This window comes from Agelaius tricolor, unplaced genomic scaffold, assembly GCF_023055355.1.
Source record: "Agelaius tricolor isolate 1412-34295 unplaced genomic scaffold, bAgeTri1.0.p SCAF_9, whole genome shotgun sequence".
NCBI lineage: Eukaryota > Metazoa > Chordata > Aves > Passeriformes > Icteridae > Agelaius > Agelaius tricolor.
In genome coordinates, this window is record NW_027269269.1 from 23,606,905 (window position 1) to 23,628,852 (window position 21,948).

Sequence of the window (21,948 nt, forward strand, 5' to 3'; positions counted from 1 at the left end):
ATTTATCGCAAGGCATGCCAACCAAATGATTCCCAGGTTAATTCTCTAAGAATCTGAGGACCCAGTGAACAAATTTGCAAGGCATTCTGGAGATTTTGGAACAGCCATGATTGAAGCTAAGTCAGATTGAATGTGAATGGTACTAGCATACATCCATAATGTTGATGCGCAGTTCTTCCTATCCATCACCCTGTTGTCCTTGAGTCTGACAGTATATGTGATATTTGGGTAATTTCCCAAGTACCTTTATGGAGCAGAATGCTGTGCAGTCTTAGGAGAGCAATTCCTGTCTGTGCTTCCCAGCCCAGCACACGGTTAGCTAATGAAGCAAATCCAGGAGTCGTGAAAATGGTCTGTGGCAACATGCAAGCAGATCACTTGAGAAAGTCTCAATGCATACAAAGAGCCTGGAAAAATGCATGGGAAAGCAATGGGTGGGTGGTTGGGAGAGGTTTTGATTGTGTTTTCAAAACAGTGATGAGCTGTGTGGTTTATTTTACAGTACATGTCGGGATTTGGGAATGAACATGCTTCTGAGGATCCACGCTGTCCAGGAGCTTTACCAGAGGGACAGGTACTGAGGGTTTTTTTAAGTGCTTTATCAAAATGCAGTCTTGAGTGAATATCTAATCCTTTGGCTTCTTTTCATCTAAACATGTTTCCTTTCTCTCTGCCACCATAAAAATTTCCGGGAGTCTTCTTTATACAAGACTGGAATAATAAGATGCTGGCAGAATTCAGAACGAAAGATTTCCATTAATACTTTCTATTTTTAAGTTATTTGTGAGCTTCCAAGTTTCACCTTGGGTGTTAAGACCTGCCTAAATTACCTCTGCTCAGCAACAGGGGTTTTTTCCTAAAGGAAAAAAAATACAAGTGGCTCAGCCACACTGAGAAGGAAGCCACCAGCTCTGGATTAAACCAGAGCAGAACTTTGAAGATTGGCAGAGAGATATGCTCATGCAGGAGAGGCAGATTTCACACCTTCTGTAGCAATGGGGTTCAATGAAGCTGACATACAAGTCTTTGGCAGGGGAGAAGCTTCTTTGTAGGGAGGGGACATGAATAAATACCTGTAGTAATAAACTGACAGATTAATTTTTAAAAGTAACTTCTTATCATGTTTGATGCAAATAAATGATATGGGGTCATTCTGTTTTATGGGAAGGCATTGCAACCCATGTGGTGCTATCCTCTTGGTGCCCAAAGGTGAGAATGAGCCCCTGAAGAATTAAACCTCTCTCAGCTCCCTTTGTGCTGGTCTCCTTTACACCAGCACACACTCTGAGACTGCCTGTGGCTTCCCTCGGGTCCCATGTAATCTTGGGACGTGGATGGCAGCACATCTGCTATGAAGACAGGCTTAGAGGGTTGGGGCTGTTCAGTCTAGAGAAGGGAAAGCTCCTGGGAGATTTTATAGCACCTTCCAGTACCCAAATGGGGCTACAAGGGATCTGCAGGGGGACTTTTCACAAGGGCATGTAGTGGATAGGACAAGGGAGAATGGCTTTAACCCAAAAGAAGGCAGGCTTAGATTAGATATTAAGAAGAAATTCTTTGCTATGAGAATGGTGCAACACTGGCACAGATTGTCCAGAGAAGCTGTGGATTGCCCATCCCTGAAAATGTTGTAGATCAGGTTGGGGCTTTAAACAGCATGGTCAAGTGGGAAGTGACCCTGTCCATGGCCGTTTGGTTTAGGGTCCCTTCCAATCCAAACCATTCTAGGATTAATTACCAATTAATTCTAACTAATTACCAATTAATTCCTAATTGCCAGTTACATCCCTTGGTGCTCCCCTTCCCCATCTATGCAGAGTGGCCAGTAGAATTAAGGTAAAATGAAGACCTTTTCAACTTTTGCTTTTCGTGAGTTTCCTGGATTTTCCCAGTTCTGATATTTTGCATGTTTGTGCCACTGAGGACACTAACACACAACACAGGGACATGGTAAATGCAAATGTCCCCTAGGTCTGCATGGCAGCCCATGGTGTGCTCACAAGAAAGACAAACTGCTGTGCTGGTTCAGGCTGGTAGTTTGGCTGGTGCAGTGTCTTGTTACTGAGGCTGGCTAGAAAAAAGGTAAGATAGAGGCACTTAAAACTGGCAGATCAATAATAGTGAGTGCTGAAAAGGCAGTGGGATGTAGCTGATGTGCTCTTTGAGGATTTCCACAGCAGCACCACTTTGCAGAGCAGACTCCTCCAGCTCCTGGCTGAGGTGCTCTCATCTGGACAGAGTGTGGACTCTGTATCAAAAGAGTTAATAGAAAAATCTGAAAACAAGTTAGACAAAAAAGATTTTCAGTCCCAGGAGTGGATCCTTTCTCTGATGCAGTATTTATAAGACTGGCATCTGCAGTAGTGCTGGCTAAGTCAAAAATTCCAAGGGTTATTGATCCCCCTGCTTCACTGCATACCCGTACTGACAAGATGGAGCTGGAGGGCTGGAGGCTACACACACTCAGAGAGCTTTAGCTCTCCCCTCTGCCCACCTCTCAGGGCAGGGTTTGATGCTGTATGCATGGCTGCTCTGCTCAGCAGCAGGATACAGGATGCTATAGTAGACCTTGCAGGAGGGAGATGGGATAGCAAATGGTGTACGACTGTCCCACCGGGGTGTTCCCTGCAGTTCTCGGATGTCTTTGCTTCTTGCTCATCTCAAACAAATAGATGGTGGCCTCCTTAGATCAAAATGCTTAGTTTCTGTTCCCTGAAAAGGAGGAATCTGTCCTCCACTTAAGGACTCATAAGCGTTGCTAAAACCTGTGCTAGTTGTACCCACGGCTCTGCAAAGGGGGAAATGCCCCCTTTGTACTCCAAAGGAGGACTCTCACTGTGCAGAAACCCTGCAGGAAAGCAAAGGCTCCTACACAGGTCACTGATGCTTTTGGGCAGCAAGCAGCACTGTCAGGAGGAAGCAGTAAGACACCAAAATGCCTGCTCTGGGCACTGGTTCTGTAGGCAGAGGGCAGGAGAAGGGAGAATTCAGTGCATTCAGCCTCTGTGTCTTGATTAGCCTTTTGGAAAGGCAGCCAGACATGATGCTCTGGGGTGACCCCTCTGAACATTTGGTCTGAGAAAAGTTTCTGCTCAACACCAGTGTGCTTTTCAGTCTGTATTCACTGGGAATTATTTCCTTTTCCCTGATAATTCCCTGTTTCTAACCCTGTGCAGCACTGCCCCTTGCAGCTTACTCTACTGCAGCCTCAGTGGCTGTGCTGACTCCCTAGGGCACTTCTGTGGTGTGTGGGAATGGTGTTTGGGGTCTGGCTGGTGCCTCAGAGGAGCAAGAGCACACAAGTACTGGAGCTGAAGCACAGCCTCAGGAGAGCACAGCACCCTACAGCATCAGGGTGCCCAGCTCAGTGCTCTGCTGGAGGCTTCAGAGCCAAGTTCCATGCCACTGCCTCTCACTCCTTCTTTTTCCTTGTCCCCCCTGCAGAACAACCCCCAGGTGTGTCCCTACGGTCTGTACGCGGAGCAGCTCTCGGGCTCTGCCTTCACCTGCCCCCGGGCCACCAACAGGAGAAGGTACTGTGACCCCGGCACTGGGGGGGATGTGGCACTGGGGTGAGCTCTGGGGAGCAATGGAGAGGCTGCCTCGGTGCCAGCACTGCTTTCTGCAAGCCCAGAAAGGTAAAAAACCTCTGCTGTGCTCTGGGAAAGGGCCAAGGACAGAAGACCACGGGTGAGGAGAGAAAAGGCTTTGGTGGGGAAAGTGGGTTAAAAAAATGCTGAGCAAGGAGTGGTTGGGGTGGGAAATAAAGTGGTTTTCTGAGCAAGATGAGGAGGGAGGGGGATGTTCAGAGGGAGTATGGAGTCCTGAATGGGTTATGTGTGCTGTGTGAAACAACCTCAGTGTTTCAGCCCTGTGGCTTCTATGTAAAGATCACCCCTGGCCCTGGTGAGCAATTGATAATGCACAGTGTCAAAGCCAAGCCTCTGAGAAAGATTCTTTCCTCCTAAGGGATGTTCCTGCACACTGGTTGGGGCCAGTGAGCTGCTAGATCAGTCTGTTCCCATTTTGGGGCTGCCCAGGGCCTCAGAAAAGTGCCAGGACCCAGCATGATCTCTAACACCTCAGCAGTGCTGGGAACAGCTTGTTCCAGCCAGCAGCAAGCTTCCCAGAGCTCTTTCCCGGTTGTCATGCTCCAGCCATAACCAGATTGCAGAAGATGGGTTTCTCTTTATGCTTCTCCCACTGTGGCTCTTCTGTCCCTTTTGCTGCTTGTTCAAATGAAAGGCAAATGCATCATCTGAGATGCCTCTGCTCTCCAGGCTGGTGCCAGCTCTCAGTGTGTGTGGGAAAGGGATGAATCATTGTTTGCTGCACGAAGTTGTCCTTGATGGAATTTTTCAAGCTCTCAAGGGAGAGCTCCCTCCTCCCCTCTCCCACTTGCCCAAACTGCAACCACCACTGTTAGCACATCCAAAGCATGGGCTGCCCTGCCTAGCTCAGGCTTTTCTGATCACCTCTGCTCTCTCACCTGACTGAAAGCCCAGCTTTGGGCTTGGCTGCAGCATGCAGGGTGTGTGGATGCTGGAGTGGCAGTGCTGGCAGGGCCCACAGCCCCTGCAGGCAGCAAGGAAGGAGAGTGACAGTCCCAGGCAGAGACAGAGGCATAGGGGACCTCCTACAGCAGCAGGAAACATCACATAAAACTCTGGCCTTTGCTGCCTGGGCATGGCCAGCCAAGCAAGGGATGCTACTTTTTGTAATGCATCCAAATTCAGATACAGGCTGTCTCCAGAGAGCTCCTCTGTTCTTTCCATTGGACACTGCTCATCCCTGCCTCGTCTGAGCTGCTTTATTGCTCTTTTAAACAAGATTCTTTTTCCAACTGTGAGATTGCTGCATTTCAGCAACAGAAAAAGCTGTATCTTTATTTTTTTATATGCATATGTGGTAATGTAGATGTAAGTAATTACACATAACTACACATAGACATTTACCTATATAAAGCAGGACATGTTTGTATTTAGAGCCCATAATAAAAGTCATCTCTCTGGAAACCTCTGGCTGTGAGCTGTTGTTTGCTATGTAATCCTAATATTAATATTACTAATTTGATATTTAATAAACCTCTTGTTCCAGTTGCCACCCATGTAAATATTATTCTAGGAGGTCAATCAGCCAGCAGCCACCCAGAGGGTTTAACCTCTTCCCCAGGCTAATTCAGGTGTTTTCCTTGTTTGTAGCTGGCTGTATCGAATCCTGCCTTCAGTCTGCCACAAACCCTTCAAACCTCTCGAGGAGGGCCACTTGACACACGACTGGGATGAAATTGAGCCTGACCCCAACCAGGTAACCATGCTGGAAGGAGCCCTGGTCCTGCCAGGAGTTCAGTCAAATGTCAAACTAACAAGAAGTGCAAAGGCACTGAGTTGCAAGAGGTCTGAGGGAGCCATGGGTTCCTGGGCATCTGACCAATTCAAAAGCAGGGTCTTGTTTGCCACCTGTCCATTGTTCCTCCCCACGGTCACCCAAGGAAGGACAGCCCTCCATGCTTGTTGCTTCCCATCTTGACAGATCTTTGTCCTGCTTCCCAGCAGGGCTACGGTGCCACAGGATTAGATCTGTGCTACCTGGCATCTCCCCTGGGGCTCCTGCTGGCCACCTTTTAATCTGCTCTCTCTTCTCCTTCAGTGTCCCCCATGAAATTCTCATGCCCCAGCTCAGCCAGCAGAGCAGCTGCATGTCTCTGCCATCCATCCTGTCCTTCCCTGTGCTTTTGGAGAGGCTGCTGGCTGCCAGCCCATTTCTCTGCTGCCCTCGTGGGAAATCTCGCTTCATTCTGGAGAGTCAAACAGAGAGACAGCATTTGTCTCCCTCTGTTGCAGCCTTGCCATTGTCTTTAATCATGATTTCTTCCCTGCCAGCCCCTGAACATTTGGTTTTGCTAATCTGTTGCCGTTCTTCTCTCAGCATCATCTCATGGTCATTGGTTTTCACTTCTCTCAGGTTTTGCCCTTTGATGCATCATGATTAGCTAATTTCCAGCCTCCCGGCAGCCTCACCATTTGTCTAAATAATTTCCCGGATCTGCTGGAATATGTTTTCCAGCCATTGACCAAGGAGCAGTGGCAGGCTCATATTTACATGCCTTTGGTGCTCCTTCCCAGATAAAGCTCCAATGACTTCTGTTATCACCTCATCCATCCTTGATGTCCTTTAGCACCTTTATGATAATTTATGATTACAGTAATTCCAAGATGCCCAGCTCTCAAGCATGTGAAACCATTTATGTGTAGTACTTTTTTTGTCTAAGGAAACAGCAGCAAAGCTCCTGCCCACTCCCTCTCTTGCCACTTTCAATGGCAACCATCAAACCCAGAAGAGTTATTTCCTGGCAGTAAGTGGGAGCCACCTTCCTGCTTTCCTTCTTATCCTCTCTGAAGCAAAGCCAGAGACAAGGTTCAGTTTGCTGGACAGCATCTACTCTTCCCTGAGATGCTTTGTGTTTCACCCAGGTACTTAAGGAGCTTCAGCAATTCTCATCCATCTAAAAGATGCCATATGGAGGCACCTTATGCAAAGTCCATTGAAGTCAATGGGGAAAATGACCCTTTAAAATTACCCAAGGACGATGGCAGAATTATAAAAGATGACAAAACTGAAAAGGAGTCAAACGTGATGAAAAAATATGGGGTGGCATCTGAGCAAGAAATGCTGAAACAGAAGAAAGCTCTCCAGACTGGAACAGAGATTACAAAGGGAAGCTATGATTGATAGGCAGGGAAAAAACAAATACCAATAACAAATGTCACAGTAGAAAACCAACCAAACAAAAACAAACCAACCAAACAAAAAAGCTCCAGACAAATATAAGCTGTGGAACTTCTTGTGAGAGGATGCAGGTGGATTCAAATCCAACAAATATTTTGGACTCCTCTGGCACTTTCTGCCTCGGGTACTTTCTGCCTGAGCACCTCGATAGGCTTTGCAAGAAGTAATTAGTGCTGCTCATGGCTCCTGCTCATGCAGGCAGAGTTATTTCTGCTTTGGATGTGGGGAAAATGAGGTGGAGCAAAAAAAAATGTCATGTTTGGGTCACAGAAGGACTGAATCATTTAGCATGGAGCACAGGACCATAGCAATTTGACTGTGGAAAGCTGGCTTATCTTAATTTCTTTACTCTCAAAAGTGTTGTTATTAATAGAGACAGATTTTAAATAGGATTTTTTGACCTTGGCACTACACAGGCCTGCCAATTACTTTACAAAATGATGATTAAAAATTTTAAAAGCCCCCCAAATAATATTTTTAGATTATAAAAACCACAGCAACAACAAAACCACTTGGAAACCAGATGATCAAGGCAACAAGGAAAGAGAGGAAAGAGAGGAAAGAGAGAGCTACCTCAGCAAGGAGAAGCAGGGGGAGGGCAGGGGTCTACTTTCTTTTGAATTACCACCATTTGTGTTCTGATCACTGGCACCTCCTTCTTGTTTTTCATTTGCTGCAATCTAGCTGCGATGGAAACCTTTTGAGATTCCCAAAGCCCCTCAGAATAAGATGGACTTTGTGAGCGTAAGTTGGGGAACCAGGGCACCTGGGCATCCTCCATCTCTGTTTCCCCTCAGGGGGTGGCAGGGCACACAAGATGCTCAGAACTGGGGTAATACTGGCAGTTTTGAAACCACTGGGCTTGCAGAGCATCTATGGGAGGGGAGAGGATTGCTGATTTCAAGCAACTGGCAGTGGGCTTGATTTTTTTCATTGACTTTCAAGGAACTCTTAAGAAAGAAAAAAGCTCCAGCCCTCAGTTTTCCCCAGACCCTTGGCTGGAAAACACCAGCTTACATGGATTTTAAGAAACCCTTATTATATTAAAAAGAATCCAACGCATTTGGCAAAAGGCCACACAGAGAAAGGCTGGTGGCAGTGTGGGAAGTGAGAGAGGAGGTGAGACCCAGCAAGAGGGTGGGGTGAGGGGAGGAAAGAGGGCTGCCCCTGCTCCCCTGCCTTCTGCTCACTCCTGGTGCCTCGGGTTTGCCTGCAGGGACTGCACACCCTGTGTGGTGCCGGTGAGCCCAGAGGACGCAATGGCATCGCCGTCCATATTTTTGTCTGCAACACCTCCATGAGTGACAGGTCAGTGCCTGCTGTGCTGGTGGCTCAGGCTGCTCCAGGCTGTCTGCCACCAACTGGAGTCCAGCTCCCAGCATCCCTGTATGTCCTATGTTCCTGTGTGCACAGGCAAATGTGTTCTCCATGTCCACAGCGGGTTGTGCTCTGTGGCCAAACACTGGAGGAGTGGGTGAGGAACCACCAAGAGAAGTAGGCAGCTGGACATGGCGGGGCAGCAAGAGGAAGTGTCTTGGATTTAGGTCCTCTAGCTGCTCCTCAGAATTCAACACACATGCAGCAGGCACTGCTGCTCCCTGCAGTGGCTCAGGGGGAAATCAGCCCCACTCCCCAGCTTACAATAGCTGATGTGCCCATGAGTACAAAGGCAGAGACCTGGCAGAGGTCAGAGAACATCCTGCTTCCAGGCTGGGCCATTGACTTAAGAGTTGGACTTGATGATCCTTGTGGGTCCCTTCCAAATCAGAATATCCTGTGAATTTGTGAAACTCTGCCATGTCAGTGTCCCAGCTCAAAACTCCCCAGCTGTGGCTGTGGTGTGCACAAATGCATGGGGTTTATAGCACCTTAACCTTACTGTTTCCCTTTTTCTTTAGATGCCTTTATAATTCCGATGGTGACTTCCTGATAGGTGAGTTGATGCTTTAGCTTCTTTTTTCCTCCAGGTGGTTTTACCTGGGCTACCACCTGCCTGCCTCTGTTCTTCCAGAGCCCGGGGCCAAGATTTGGAGGAGAGGGTTGGCTTCACCCCCATGTCATGTAGATTTGGTGTTCTGGCACCAGCTCAGCTAAAGCTGGGCAAGTTGCACTGCTCCTGTGCCAGACCTCAGCTTTTTGAGCAGTGACCCAGCTTCCTCGCCATGGTGCTCAGGGATCATTTCCCAGGGCTCCCCAGACTGGTATTAGACACGCCACAGGCAGAGGTTTTCTGGAAATCATAAACCTCAGGATTTCAGAACAGCTTACAGTTGGATGCCTTTGTTGCTTTAGCCCAATATTATTTGGCACAGCAGCTTAGCTCCCATGCTGTGCCAGCCTCAGGCAACCAGACTGCCACAGTGAGTGTGGAGGTTGACACATAAAGTCCACACATGCTGAAAAATATTCTGAGTGGTATCAGAAGGCAGATATTTGCTTGTATCTTTCTTGAGTAAGGAACAGGAATGCCTTCGGGACCCCAACAGGAACATTTGTTCCATCAAATAGCTATTAAATTGTTCTCACTCACCTCCCTCACTACTGTGAAGTAAAAGTGCCAGGGCAGGTTTTGTAAATCTGCTAGTTTTTCAAGTCAAAAAGCGAGCTCTCCTGTGCCAGAACAGTCATGGAAAACAATGCAGATGTTAGCAGAGTATTGCTTCTACCCTCAGGAAGCAGCTATTCCCAGACATCTCACACTGCCACAGTCCTGACAAAGATGGGTACGTGCACTGTTTTGTATGAAGACTGTGAGACAGAGAGGTATGGACCCAAATGTATCAAATCCCATTTATTTGGACTGTGGTGCAAACCTTACACCAAGGGGCCACGAAGTTTTGGCTCATACAAGTAGCTTCTGTGACATGGGCATGATGGAGCTGATCAGGAAACTTCACCTCAGTGCAGGGCTCTCTGCTGCAAGAGTCTGCTTGGGAGCCCAGACTGCCTGTGTAGCTGTGCCAAGAAGGGCCCATTGCTCTTCCTTGGAGCCTGGGTGCTCCAGGGAGAGAGAAGGTGGCAGTCACCACACTACTTCAGCTCCTCTGCCTGCATTTTGCTTCCACAGTGCCCCAGCAAGGAAAACTGCTCATCACAACTGAGTTTGGGAAGATGCTAGTGGAGCCCAATGAAATCTGTGTCATCCAGGTAAGGGCTGAATGCACCTTGCATTCAGAGCTCAGAGCCAGAGGTTGGAGCAAGCCAACTCCTGCACTCAACTGCTGATGGTTTGTCAGCAAAGTCCTGGGAGGATCTTAGTATCTTTCTTTATTTTCCAGCAAGGAATGCGTTTCAGTGTGGAGGTGTTTGGGGAGACCAGAGGCTACATCCTGGAGGTGTATGGGGCACACTTCGAGCTGCCTGACCTGGGACCCATTGGTAATGATCTCCTGTTACACCTACAGTGAATTCCATAGTGACAGGCATGAAGTACAAGCCCAAATCCATCACATCCTCCCATGCACATGCTCCTTCACAGGGATGCTTTTCATTCCAGCATTGTTATTTCCCAGAATAGCCCAAAAAAATGTGACACACTAGTCGTCCAGAGATTCCCCTGGCACTGAAGGGACCATTTATCCCCCACCCTCTTTCCTCTTGTTATCTTTTCAGTTCTGGTCAGCGTGTCCCCATCTGTTGGCTCTGAAGCTGTTCCTACCAAAAGAAACCCAAGAGGCCATCACCACTGTAATGGTGATGCCTCATACTTACAGAAATGGCATAAACTGGAGTGATAGGAGAGAATTTTCTTGGTAAAAGAAAGGGCAGATTTCAGAGGCAACTGAAAATGACATATTCCTGAAGGCCCATTTTAGATTTAATCAAGTGGTTTTTTCCCCCTTGCTTCTGTTAACAGAGGAACCTTGGATCTCTAGAGTGCTTTAGTGTCAGAAACTGCTTCCCCTGGAGAATTAGAAACCAATAAAATGAGCAGCACAGGACTTGGACAAGCAAGACATTCACATCCCCGTGTGGTGGATCTGGGGAGGATCTGCTTTCACTGAGTGCAGGTCTAGCTCTCAGAAATCACAGATCCTCTGTGCCAGATGCCTCCTGCTCTATTGCAAGGGGACACAGCATCTGAAGGCCTGCTGCCCAGCTTTCTGGCAGTGCTCAGCTCAGGTTATGTCACCTTCCTCATCCCTTGGGTACTGGCCTCCAAATTTATCTTGCTGAGAAAAACACCTCCCGGTTGCTTCTACTAAGATTGTCCCAGGGAAGGGAAGTGAAACTCCTCTTTTAACAGCTAAAATTACTACAAAACCAGAGCCAACAGTTCTCCACCTTCAGACTGGTGTTTTGGGGTTGGTTGTTTAGTTTTAGGTTGGATTGGGGTTTTTTTCCCCATTAGATATTTTTAGCTCTCAGTGTGATCTAGATAACAAGCCATGCTTCAAGTAAATTAACTGGTATTATCAATCAGTAACAAGCTTGGTGTGGCACATCTGCATTCAGGGGCATTTATATCTCACAGCCATGGTAAAAGTGAAGCTGGTCCTTCTTTCAGTGGAGAACCAATCTGCAGCTGTTAAGTGGAGCCCCACTTGAGCATCTCTTCTGTGTGACATTCTGGGCACATCATTTTCCACATGGAGCCTACAGTGTTTTTTCAGCAGCTTGCCTTTTAGTCAGCTGCAGCTTTCTGCCATCCCCCACTTATCTGTGCCTGCTCCACTTGATTATTGATATGGTTGCCCAGCCTGTTTGTAATAAGTTTTCCCATTAGCTAGTTTTTCAGACACAGTTAGACTTTCTTTTGGATTTTGGTTTGGGGTTTTTTGGGGGTTTTTTTGTCTTCAGAAGCAGGAACCTATTATAAGGCTTACTTTCTGGAGAAAAGAAAAAGTCTGCACTTGCCTGTAAACCTTTTCAGGAGGTGGTAATTATAAGAGCTCCTCTTCTCACCATCTACCCGCCTTCCCCTCAGAGACCAAGATCCTTTGTATTTCAGTCTTACTTTATTTTAACTTCACTTTTCACTTGAAAAAAGTGACAGCTGGAGAAAAGCAGTGACTGTTAAACCTTAGCAGCAGGTAGTAATGTCTGCATTTTTATCCAAGAAATTCAAAACCACTTTGTAACAATAATACTAACGAGGAGAAGAATGCTCCAGCACCCATAGGGTGCTTTGCACTTTGAAAATGCACTCTTCACATTAAGCAACCCCTCAGTATGCCCTGAGTCTGTAGGTATCACTATTTTATTGCTCTCTTTGTTAGCATTCAGAAATGCATTTGGCCCCCTTGTGACACGCCTCGTAACTTCTGCATGGCTAAGCATCCTGTCAGCAGGATGTCCAGGAACAGAGAGCAATTCATCCTCCATTTTTCACTTAATTCCTGGTTGTTACATGCCTTTAATTGAGGATGACGTACTAATCTTGTTCAGAAGGCAACTGGTGGGACCACTCTTAGTCACAAAGGGAGCATGGACTTGAATGCTAGGATGAATTACAATCACCTACTCATAGGAGCACAAGAAGTACACGACTATTTCAGGTTTCATGGTGGGCCAAGAAGCAGTTGGGTCACTCATAACACAGAAAGGCACCCACAAAGCCAGGAAATGGCACTAGCCTCTCACTTCCCTAGCAGATTGCCCAAAGAGCTTTGTGACCTTTTGTCCTTCTTTCCCAGGAGCCAATGGCCTGGCCAACCCACGCGACTTCTTGGTGCCCGTGGCGTGGTACGAGGACCGCCAGGTGCCAGGGGGCTACACAGTGATCAGCAAGTACCAGGGCAAGCTGTTTGCAGCCCAGCAGGTGAGGAGGCCCTGGGAGAACAGGTAACACTGAAGGGCAGTGACTGCCAGTGCATGGCCTGGGATATGCAGCTCAGTAGCAGGGATGTCATCTCACAAAGTCCTGCTCACTTATGTGGAGCAGAACTGAGCCCCTGTCTTCTTGGATCATTCATTTTCCCAGCTGAAGATCCTCAGTTTGGGAAAAAAGTGTTTGTGAAGACTTGGTTGTCCAAAAACTCAACAGTGGTCTTTGCCTCCATAGGTTTATAGTGACAACACAGAAATAAGGAGCTAGTGCCACTGTCAAAATCCAGAGTTTCCTTACCAGAGCTGGTGCTGCAGCTGGCCTTGCCCAAACACTGCCTGAACACTCAAAAGCTCTAAGAGACCAAACCCCAGAGGGAAGGCTGAGGTTCACCAAGAAGAAATGCTAAGGAAAACCTCATCCTCACAACACTGGGCTGTGCTTAAAGAGCTGCCAGTGTACCTCTAATCAGTACTAAGCCCACTTTTCACTTGGGAAAGAGCAGCATCCTGCATGCGTGCAGCATGTTGGGAGGCTGTATGTGGTAATCCTCTGTCTCTTTGCTTTGCTAGGATTACTCCCCCTACAATGTTGTAGCTTGGCATGGGAACTACACGCCATACAAATACCACCTGGAAAAATTCATGGTCATTAATGCTGTTGCTTTTGACCACGCGGTAAGTTCTGGAACTGGGCAAGGCAAAACAAAATTTTGTGGCTACCATACCACACAAACCCACCCTGAGCTCCAGGGGCTCTGTGCCTCTTAGAAAATATGTTGTGCTTTAAGAAACAGTGTGAAATCTTTTGTGCTGTTTTCCGTGGGTCCAAACCAAGATTTCATAGGAGAAGACATCCTTTTTTGTGGTACAAAGACATAACTGAAGGTTGATCAGCTTCTTAAACAGCTCTGTGCAGCTTAGCATAGAATTTCTGAGCCCTGGAGGAGGAATGAATACTGATGCCAACATACACTGTGCAACTCAGCAAAAACACCGTTGCTTCAAATTCTTGCCTTGATTTATTTCTTGCTATTGGACAGGCGCCTTCCTCTGGTTCCTCTGAGTCCAGCACTGAATTTCATTTTGAAGGGCTGGCAGCTTTTATTGCAATAATTTCTAGATTTTATGGAAAATAACTAAGGCCAAAACTAATGTAAGCAACTCATCTAAAAAAGAAACCAGTCCAGTGGGAGAGATGCCCACAGCAATGCAAGTGGGTGTGCAAGGGAGACTGGAGCATTTCTAGTGAGAAAACCAACAGAAAGTATTGTTTAAAACTTCAGAAAAATCGGCCAGGGGACTGACAGGTTTGGGATCAAAGCCCAGAAAATCATTTTACTGCATTAGAGATTTCAACAAGCCCCAATTTCTCTGCAATTTCTTCTCCATTTGTAAACTAAGAGGGCCATGAGGCTAAATGCCTCTAGCAGGATGTTCCTGTCCTCCATAACTGGCTAAGGAAAAGGTATGGTTTTGTGGTAGGACTGTTGGAGACTGCTCCTGGAATTGCAGTACCTCATCTTGCAGTGTTGTCCACCCTCCTCATCTATGCTGCCAGCTACGAGGGCCAGGATGGGAAGGATTGTCTAAGCTGTTCAAAGGAAGAACCACCCAGACCCATTTCTTGTACTCCCTGTACAGCATGGAATTGAGTGCTGTCCCCCAGGGCCCCACATCTCATCCACACTATCAGGTGCAGGTGACAAAAGTGTTTAGGCAAGGGAGGGGCTGTATCAGTCAGCTTTACCACCCGGGTCACCTGAGCAGACAGCTCTGAGCCCTGCTCCATTTCATTCTTTTTTGCTTTGTTTTTTTCCAGGATCCTTCCATCTTCACTGTCCTGACAGCCAAGACGACCCGTGCTGGCGTGGCACTCGCTGACTTTGTCATATTCCCCCCACGCTGGGGGGTGGCCAACAACACCTTCCGCCCCCCCTACTACCACCGTACGTCCGCGCTGCCCCAGCTGGGCCTGAGCCCAGCGCTGCAGGAAAGAAACAAGTCCCCATTTGTTTGAGAGCATGCTCAGGGAAGCAGCAGTCTGGTTTGTTGTCCTTGGCTCAGTTAGTCAGCTTCTTGGAGTCAGTCAGTCCTCCCTGGAAAATGGACAAATCCAAAGATGTTCCTATTTAAAGCATCTCACAAAAACTCAGAGTGATGGGCCATTGCTTCTGCATAGGTGTATGTATCTGTACTTGAGGGGCTCCCAGAGAGCTTGGGTGCATATTGAACTTGGCATTGTACAAATGAGTCAGATGCTGTCCTGCCAGCCAGCCATGAATCACTTAATATCTCATTAGAGTACATAGATAAAGAACAGGAGAAAGGGAAAAATCATATTACAAGCGTGAGAAGCCCAGAGGGGTGTAGAGCTGGCACTTGTATGGTGAGATCAGAGTTACAGCAAAGGAGGGAATTGGCTCTCCACAGCCCTTCTTCACCTCCTGCACAGTGATGGAGGTATTGCTCACATTTAAGAAGCCAGTGATGAGGAATTGGTTTCTCAGGTAGGGAGTTGGTTGATATTTTTTGGATTTGGTTGCCATCTGCAGACCTGGTTTCTTTTTGGCAATTTTTTGGCTTCGTCTTGGCAGAGCATGGCAACATTTTGCATTGAATAGATGGTAGAAATCCAATTCCTAACATGGGACTGCCCTTCCAGGCAGAGGATGAGACATCCTTCTCTGTGAGATTGAGGGGGAAAGCGTGGGCATAAAGCACCCCTTACATCAACAGCTAACAGGCTCCATCCCAGAAGATATCAGGTGACCATGCTGTGGTCACTTTGAAGTGCTGAGAGGATTTCTGCACGCTTACTAACCACAGTTTAACAGCCAGTTCCTTCTGCCACTTAAATTACTTCCAAGCATTTTGGAGGCCAGCAAAATTAGTGGCACTTGCAAACATAGCAGGCAGCTCTGCAGTCATCTGAGTAAATCCCACAGGCAAAGTCCTGCCCTGTCATTCTGCTTTCATTTGCAATAATGAGGGTGACAGGCAAACACATCTCCTGACTGACTGGGATAGTGCCAAGACACTTTTCCTAGACCCTAGGAGGTGAGACACACTGCTGGTTAACTACAATGAAGTTGTTGCTCATCAGCAGAGCTGTGCTAATTTTACACAGATGCAATGTGAGCCATAACAAATATGAAGTTGTTCAACTTTGCTTCTTCTGTGCTAAAAGGCAGAAAGAGCTCTCCTTCTATTGAGCACCCATGAGGACAGCTGTGACTGCCATAGCTACTCACTTGACTACAGCACCTATGCCATAAGCTGAAGCACTAAATTCATGATGAGTAGGTTGGTTGTCTGCTCTACCCCAGCCATGGAGAGGAAAAGATTGAGTGAGTAAGGCAGACATTGTGATTGTCACTATCAAGACACTGCACATGTTAATTCCTTCTGCAATTAGTTCTGTGACAAGAATGTTGTTGCATTAAGAGAGGAATAGCAGGGCTGAGCAACTCTGGGGTAGAAGTTCCAACAAGTTCAGTTCTGCTGAACTCCCTTCTCTCCAAGTATTTCACCAGAGGCTTATCTTGCTTGCCAGAAATCCTTTGTTGCCTCCTCTCCTCAGGTGCAGTGGAAAGCCTGTGTTCAGAGAATTTTGATGCACTCAGGAGTTATATTTCATTAACTTTGTTCCAAGTATAGCAAAGGTGTTTCAAAAGTATTCCTCTTAGACACCATAACAATTTCACATACTAAGGGGGTTGTACAGCTTGTAAATACTGACTTCTCCTGGCTGCATTTACATCCTTAGAGGCTGTGAATTACTCCTAAGTACTTCTGAACCTTGACTGAAAATCTCTGATACACTTTTTATACCATGAGCATATATAAATTCTGTCTGAGACAGTGTTTATGTGATTCTCATGGTGGTGGGTCCTTAATACCTACTGGCCACTAAGAGATTTTTACTTCACAACATCCTGCTTGTAGACAACACTATTTAAGTAACAGGGCAGGGAGGCACGCCTACGTTGTTTGGGTTCACATATGAAATTTGCAAGCGAAAAAGAGACTGGACTCTGCTCATCTCCTAAGTTCCAGGCTGGTTTCCTACTTGCCTACCCAGTCTTCCTCAGAGATATTAAAATTCTCTGTTGCAGACAAATTGGCCATCCAGCTCTCAGGGTTTGTACTGCAGTTTAAATGCGTCAAGTGCAGTACATGAACAGGTTCAATGAAAATCTTGTAACTATCCAGTCCTACATGAGACACTGACAACTTGGAATGAAAATTAATGAATGTTTGCATACATATATAGGCCAACCCTGCTTTGAGCTAAATTAGTTTTGCTGTTAAACATTTCAGACTCTGGATTGTCCTTAACAAAGATTGAACTAGTGGTTAAAAAGGGCTATATATAAAATAGCTAGGGAAGCATGTCCTGGTTTTGCAAAAACTAACTGCTGAGCAGAAAGTTGCCATATTGTTTAGTCACATCAGGTGTAGGAAAGCTGAGAGCTTGGATGACAGGTGTTAAATAGTTTCCTTACAGGGAGCATAACTCAGTAAGTACTGAACAATTAGATATAACCATCCTTGCCTAAGTTAGTGGTATGTTACTCTAGTGGTTTCAGAGGGTCTACTGGAAGTTATTCTTCCTCAGGGAAGGACAGAATTTGGCTCCTTGTCTTTGGGCATACAGTGGATGGAGAGAAATAGGCAGATAATGCATGCATTAAAAGCATAAGGTAGTGAAGTGCCTGACTGTACTAGAGGTGGTAGAAGAGGATTATCAAAATAATTTCCTGCTTATAACCTGGGACAGCAGAGCAAACTCTCTCATAAGACTGTTGATCAGCTATATTGTGTCTGTAACACAGGGATGATTATACAGAACTTCCTTTCCAATGCCTCACAATCCCTCATCCCGGTCCGCAAAATCAGGTTACGCCATGCAGTCCTTATGCAGGTGTGTTACTAACACAGCTCAAGATGACAGGAAAAGCACAGGTCTACCAACATCATTTAGGGATTGATGATGGAAGCCCCTTCATTAAGGTAATTTCTAATGAACATGCTTCATCAGGGAGCTCTGTTTCTGAATTCAGGAAGTAAAATCCTGTACAACTTTACAAGCATTGCCTGTAGGATCCCTGATGTCCCCAGCATGATACCCTGTCTAGAAACTTCCACCCCACCCTCTGCTTGGCCCAGCTTAGCTCATGGGTTTCAAGGAGCTCACAGCCTGTCTGTGATCCCTCCCAAGCATCATTCTTTGCAGCCTTTCCTCTTTGCCTCCTGCAGGGAACTGTATGAGTGAGTTCATGGGGCTCATCAAAGGCCACTATGAAGCAAAGGAGGAAGGTTTCCAGCCGGGAGGCGGCAGCTTGCACAGCATGATGACTCCTCATGGGCCAGATGCTGACTGCTTTGAGAAGGCGAGCAAAGCCAAGCTGGAGCCAGAGCGGGTCGCAGACGGGACCATGGTAAGGAGCCAAGGGAGCTCATAAGAGTTGGAGCAGAGCATGGCATAGTGCCCACTTTTAAACTAAAGCCTAGTACTGTCACTTCTTGCTGGCAAGCTGGAAAAGTACTTGGACCCAACTGCTGCAGCATTCAGCTCCCTTACCAATGAGCTCTGCTCAGCTCCCAGGACCTCCCCTGGAGACATCCAGTGCCAGGCAGCTTTGATCATCTACCCACGTGTACTGCTGCCTGAGCAGGAAGCTGGGAATTTCATTTTTGCCTTAGCCTATAGGCAAAGAAGCAAACACCCTGACTGTCCTCCTGTCTCTACCCCCTAAGATCTAATGATGATCATCAACAGACCTTGAACTAGAGCTTTTGGAACAACCTGGCTTTCCTAGGCAGGCAGGGAGTCCAAAGTCACTCCTGAGACTAATTCCAGTATTGCATTGACAGATCTGAAGAGTATTCTCCCCGAGTTGGTCAGGCTGAAGAGAGAACCTGGAAATATTGGACCATGTATACAAATCCTGTTTGTGGTAGAGCAGACACCTTGCCTGGATTTAAAATTTTCCTTTTACCCTAACCTACCTTTCCTCTTCCCAACAGGCCTTCATGTTTGAATCATCCCTCAGCCTTGCTGTCACGAAATGGGGCCTCCAGACCTCAAATCGCCTAGATAAAAACTACTACAAGTGCTGGGAACCTCTGAAAAGCCATTTCAACCCTAAATGCAAGTAAAGGGAAGCGCTTGCTGCATGCAACCTGAGTGAAGGCACTCATGGAAAGGCACTCATGGAAATCCAGCATACCTACGTGTGATGGCACAGTCAACTTGGGCAGTGCAGAATGCTCCAGCACAGAACGGCACTTCCACCAGCCACTGAGCCACAAAAACCTACATCCCTAAGTAACATGGGAAATGCAGTAAAATCCATCATTACTCTTAACTTTCAAGTATCCAATTAAAGCTTTCCTGGTGACATGTTGAAACTGAAATAGTTGTGTGGCTCTCACCACATGGAGCTGGTGTGAAAGCTGCACCTTGTGTGGACATGAGATGCCAGCTAGCTCCCATTCACAGGGCCTCCTGAAAATACAACCCAGTGTGAGAAGCTAGGGAGTGATAAAGCATTGTATGCTGTCTCTATGGGAAGAGCTTTATAAACAGAGCTGAAGGCTCTAGCAGGCCTAAGCCCACTATCAGAGCAAGCCACTTCAACCTGCTCATCCATGGAGGGCTGCTAAGGAAAGACTTGGTTGTCAGAAAAGTAGACCACAAATGATAAAGGTTGGAGAACCCAAAGCACTTCACTGCTAAGTGAGGGAAAGTTTCTATTCCACACTGGCCATCCTGCAGTATCGACTCGTTTGTCAGCACTTGACAAATTCTCTCCCTAGTTCTGTGCTAATCTACAGCATAGCAAATGTGAAAGGGCTTCTCTGGCTAGTCCAAGCATTTGTTCCTGGGAAGGTACCTGGAAAAAAGCTAAACTGCAGGCACCATGGGAGACCTCAACATTGATTGGAGTACACAAGCCTCACCCCCAGCTGGTGAATTACACAGGGTGGAGGGAGCAAGCAAAGCCCCAAGTAGAGTGGGAACCAGGAGCACAGCCCAGGCACCCCACACTTCAGGCCTGTACTTTAGCACATACCCAGGTGGAAGTTTCTAAACTTGGTGCCACCAGATTTTTGTTTCTTACTTCCCCAGAGAAGCAATTTTCCCAAAGAGAAGGAAATGTAGACACACAGTTATCAGTCAGTTACATCCATCATCAGTTTTGGATCTGCACCAGGTCCTTGGGGTAAAAAAAAGGCATCAGCTTTGAGCAAAGTATTATAAAATCTACACGGAGACGTTTACTCTAAAATAGCCAATTCAGAAAAGGACATTTGGGAGAATCAATTTGCCAGAGAAGCTGATTTAATCAGACTGATCCAGGGATAAATAAGGTCTAAATGTTTCACAGGCAGACAGGAAGAGCTTGTTTTCTGTTTGGGATCTTAATTATCATCCAGTGACCTACAGGCTTGAATTTCTCTTGTACAGACACATCACCAAAGCATATATAGTGTAGTAACACATCAGTTAAGGGTAAAATTCCACAAGGCACATTCACTTTCCTACCTCCACCCTAGATATCTGAAGGGAAACTTCTCTTTCCTTCCTCACTGCACCCAGCACCACTGCTCCAAACATCAACCCCATCTCCAGCAGCATGGCATGCTCATTCCTAGCAAGAAAACAGCTTGGAGAGTTCTGGAAATAACAAGAGATAAAAGTAGGGCAGCCTTTCCCCAAGCACCATGGTCAAATCTGCAGGGATGTAGCATCAGAGACTCAGGGCTGGAAAGGAAAGGGCTGTAGCAGGTGCCACGAGCATCAATCCAACACTGCCCTAAAAGACCAGAGGCGCTGTGCTCATCCACAACCCATCCTGAAGCATTTGCTCAGCTGGCCTGAAACAAATACAGCTGCAAGGGAGAATTTACATGTGTGGCAACTCAAGTTCCAATTAGCTGAGGAAATGGGTCCTGGGAGATCAAATTAGTTTGTGGCAGCAAGAATAGCTAATTTAGCATGCTCAGACAAGCAATTATTTCTTTCCCTAAATATCACTCTCTCCATGCACTGATGCCTCTCTGCACTGATCCACAGCCTTATCTTGTAATATCATTTGTGACAGTCTTTTAGGAGCTATTCTGCAGAGAATAATACGGGTTTGCTTTAGTTAAACTAGCAGAACAAGCTGCAGAAACTGATGCAAAAGGGTTGCTGGGAGCACACATGGGAATCCAAAACCTAGCACTGACTAGTCCAGTTTCTGTACAAAGCATTAGTGCCAAGCTCCACACAGCCTGAATGTTTCATGGCCCACACAAGAAGAGCTGCAATAGGAAAGACTTTTAAAAAATTAATTAAAAAAAAAAAAGAAAAAAAACCAAAACCAAAAAAGAAAAAAAAAAGAAAAAAAAAAAAAAAACAAAAAATCCCAACCAAACAAAAAACCAAAACACAACAAAACAAACCCCCTCCACAAACAAACAAACAAAAAACCCAAGCAACAAACCCATATCAAAAAGAACCCACACAGTGAGAGTGATTTTATTGTGAGGGTGACTGAGCATGGGCACAGGTTGCTCAGGAAGTCATGGAGTCTTCATCTCTAGAGATAGTCAAAAGCCACCTGTACATACGTGGTCCTGGACAACCCACTTTAGATGGCCCTACTGGAGCAGAGGGTAGGACCCAGATGACCTCCAGAGGTCCCTTCCAACCTCAGCCACTTAGTGATTATATGGAAAAGCTCATCAACTCACTCTGCTGGGGAGTGACTGCAATGGCCCACATTTACATCTTCATTGTGCAGGGAAAGGAAGGATACAGCAGACCTGTTTTTGCTGACTTCACATTAGCTGCTTTCCCAGCAGGCAAAGGGAATTTTTCAACTTTTGTATCAGACTGAGCTTCTAGTATGAACCTCAGTGCCTGGGAAGAAACTAGTCCCTGAACAATGAGGGTTGTTTGGAACATGAAGGCACCTACAGGCCATGTAAAAATTCAAGTATGCATCAAAAATCTTTTCTTTGCACTCTTATCTCAGTACATTGGCAGTAACAATTCCAGAGTCCTCTACACCAGTTGATCTAGGCAGGAAAAGCTTTTGTTCTTATAAGAATAAACAGAAAAGGTATCTTTGCAGGCATAAGATTCAGTTATGCTTGGTGGTGGATTTTTTTTTTTTGGAACATAGCCCTCTTACAGGGGACTAGTACTCTCCTGTTCTAGTACAGGAGAACTGTCTTATAGTACTCTCCTGTACTACAAGATAGCCAGTGTCAAAGTAAAAATCCTTATCTTACACTTCTTGTCTCCCATTCACAGGAATCACAGAATTAGTGGAAATTCTGGTTACATACAGCATGACAACATTGAGCTCACTATTTTCAAATCTGGTACTAATA

General features: G+C 46.4%; 1 protein-coding gene across 1 annotated transcript; it reads left to right on the forward strand.

Annotated features, from left to right (window-relative positions):
* Positions 1 to 440: 440 nt before the first annotated feature.
* HGD (homogentisate 1,2-dioxygenase) lies at positions 441 to 19,042 on the forward strand. Its single transcript, XM_071433890.1, has 13 exons — positions 441 to 574; positions 3,445 to 3,533; positions 5,202 to 5,307; positions 7,474 to 7,533; positions 8,006 to 8,097; positions 8,688 to 8,722; positions 9,857 to 9,936; positions 10,068 to 10,167; positions 12,426 to 12,550; positions 13,129 to 13,233; positions 14,378 to 14,504; positions 17,818 to 17,999; positions 18,589 to 19,042. The coding sequence occupies exons 1-13, from the start codon at positions 506 to 508 to the stop codon at positions 18,718 to 18,720; spliced, it is 1,302 nt and encodes a 433-aa protein (XP_071289991.1). The 5' UTR covers positions 441 to 505; the 3' UTR covers positions 18,721 to 19,042.
* The last annotated feature ends 2,906 nt before the right edge of the window (positions 19,043 to 21,948 follow it).